This window comes from Opisthorchis viverrini (assembly GCF_000715545.1).
Source record: "Opisthorchis viverrini unplaced genomic scaffold opera_v5_8, whole genome shotgun sequence".
NCBI classification, from domain to species: Eukaryota; Metazoa; Platyhelminthes; class Trematoda; order Opisthorchiida; family Opisthorchiidae; genus Opisthorchis; species Opisthorchis viverrini.
This window is the reverse complement of record NW_008751664.1, coordinates 2,818,540-2,821,261: the sequence shown is the minus strand read 5'-3', so window position 1 is coordinate 2,821,261 and position 2,722 is coordinate 2,818,540. Positions and strand designations below refer to the sequence as shown.

Genomic DNA, 2,722 nt, shown 5'->3' with positions numbered 1-2,722 from the left:
ATATAGGAATCGCATTGCCGAAAAAATTCTGGGGCATACCCTGTTGAGCATGTGTAGTTTACGGAACTCATCGACCAACAGAATCAAACGCACCCTTGAAGTCAAGGAACGCCAGGATTGTGAGTCACCTCTACATGTGGACAACCGGACGACGTAAAGACGCCGACCCACTAAAACCCAACCCAACAGAGCGCGTCCAACTACAGGGCTGAGTGTAACCCCAACGCCATAAATTCCATGAATCAGCGCTCCATGGAGTGAAATATGGAAGACCTGAGTTCGTCCTTGACGCCTCAAGATACATGACTTGAGTCGTGCATGCATGTTTTATAGACATCAGTTATGGGGGAGTGTGGGCAACCTTCGCCTACTTGCCAACTTGACCAATCCAAGATCCTATGTAGAAAAGATCCCGTGGATTTCACAGGCATTTTATCTATTGTTAGTGGGCAGCGGCGTGTATAACACACATCGGTCAGATAACTGGCAACCAGATGGTCCGGCAACGTTTGCCTGTAGGGTTGGAAGGGACTGAGGAAATCGGAAAGCAATGAATTGGGTGCACAAATGAAACTTCCTGGTTGCCAAGGCCGATGATGAGTGTTTAACTAATTATCCCACTTGAAACCTATGACTGAAAAATCTGACCCACAAGGAAGCAGTATGCGGGATTTCGTTCAGGGACTCTGCTCCTGATCCAGGAGGCGCCGTGGGTTTTTTTTGGGGATCATGCCGGGAGCCAATGATACAACAGTCTGACAAGCTCGGCTTTAGGGGGTTGCTTTACACGAGAGCATATGGAATAAGGAATATGTCACTCCCACTGCTGCCACGCATTGCATATGCATCGGAGGCTGCACCGAGCTCATAAAGGTGCAGCTCTTTCCTAGCGTATTGGATCTCATCTTCCGGTATTTCCATTGGGACGTGCGGGCTGCGTCGCGGAAGCAATTTACATCCTCCAAGATTCCACAGCAAAGGACGGTACAACTTTCACCCCGATCGTCTCAGATTACGGGGTCTCACTGGCCTAGACAGGGGAAGTTGAGATGCAGAGGCCAGGTTCGAACCACGGAACTTCCGGTCAGTAGATTCATACACTAACCACCGAGCCATCTCACCCAGCATAACCACAAGCGTTCCACAGATTCACGGGTTGATACATAGGATTGAGGCTTACGCTCAAGTTTTCCGGGTCGGTTTTGTTCTTGCGGAGGCACCCGTACTGAAATGCCTAATCAAACAAGTTGGAAAGAATCCAACAGCTCCATCAATGGTCCTCGACCTTTCCAGTCAAGCAGTCTTGGTTACGGCGTCTCCATTCAGGAAGGCAGGCATCAACACAATGCTGCCAAGCAATGTTATTCATTGTACAATTTACGACCCGTCACTTTGTAATCGGCTTCTGTTGAACCAGAAAATGTGAATAAATGCTTGTATTGCAATGGTCGCCCGTTGGGCTACAGAAGTACAAATAATTGTGGATGGGGTCTCAAATGGCAGTAGTTAATCTTAGGTAGCGAGTCATTGACGCTTAGCTCAATCCTCCCAGTCTAACAACCGCCGGTTTGTGCCTGGAAAACTTCGATTGTGTCGTTTTCTTCCATCTCCAACTAGGTAATGGACAAACGGTTAATCGGTCCTTAATAACCAACAACCTACAGATGCAGGAGTGTGGGTGTCGTGGACATTGTTTCCGTCAAAAATGAATCGAACAGACATCGGCTGGTACCCCTTCATTTCATAATGTTATCCAGAGAATTCAACATACCATCCTCTCGCAGTATGCATTCATAAGCTTCCGCAGAGGAGTGGTCTTCTTGATTTTGAAGTGCACAATTGAACCTTCTTGTCCTTGAACTTTCAAGTTGATATGTTCAGACGAGGGATCCTGTGATGAAAATAACAAATGAGATAAATGTCCATTCAAAAGGAGGTGAGTAAGAGTATCTTAATTACTTTGTTTGTTGTTGCCGTACTGTCACCCATATTTCAAAATCGAAGTCGCGCCTAAAGTTAACTAGCGCGGTCAGCAGGCATAAACGAAGAAACACGGAATCGAGTTCGTGGGTGCACCGAGTGGGAAAATTTCGGTTCAATCTAAATTGATGCCCGCGGCACAGAAAAAGCCGGACTAAGTGCTTCTAAAGTTCTCTTAGTGCCTCATAAACACTGGGGGGAATATTCCCGTGCTAGTAAATGCGCTAGAAGTGAGTTCACAAATGAAGGTGGGCGCACTATCAAGCCAAACGCATGTGAATGGGTTCCTCCAAAAAATTAATATAAACAAGGAAAAATTGTCGAAACATATTGCTCCAAATAATTTGAGTTTGTCCATGCTTATCCGGAATTGGCGATTTTCTCCAAAAAAGTGGCTAGAAGCATAGATTTTGCGTTGAAACGAAACACATGAAGGTAAACATGACGGTAATCTGTCCCACTCCTGTAAATTTGCGTAAATTAGCATTTGTTCTTAATTATTGCACAAGTGCGCTTTTAAAGCTGCACTTGCACGAGTAGAACTAGCCGAAATCTTGTGGAGAAAAAAGTTCTTGAATACCACGATTTTTTCCGGGGTTGATGTCTTGTGCGTAAAATGTACACTAACGCATTTTTCTCAATCCTTCGTGTGGGAAGTTTGTCATTGCGTACGATATTTTGAGGCTGAACCATAACCCGAATTAGAAAGTGGTGCTTAATGAAACATAAAACTACACGACGG

The 2,722-nt window shown here is 45.4% G+C and overlaps 1 protein-coding gene across 1 annotated transcript; it reads right to left on the bottom strand.

The window, feature by feature from the left end:
• Positions 1 to 1,421: 1,421 nt before the first annotated feature.
• Positions 1,422 to 2,009, bottom strand: T265_00818 (hypothetical protein; the record flags this gene model as incomplete). The annotated part of the gene is made up of 2 exons (XM_009164690.1): positions 1,422 to 1,891; positions 1,960 to 2,009. 2 exons carry the CDS (start codon positions 1,987 to 1,989, stop codon positions 1,763 to 1,765), a joined length of 159 nt encoding a protein of 52 aa, XP_009162954.1.
• Positions 2,010 to 2,722: the final 713 nt, after the last annotated feature.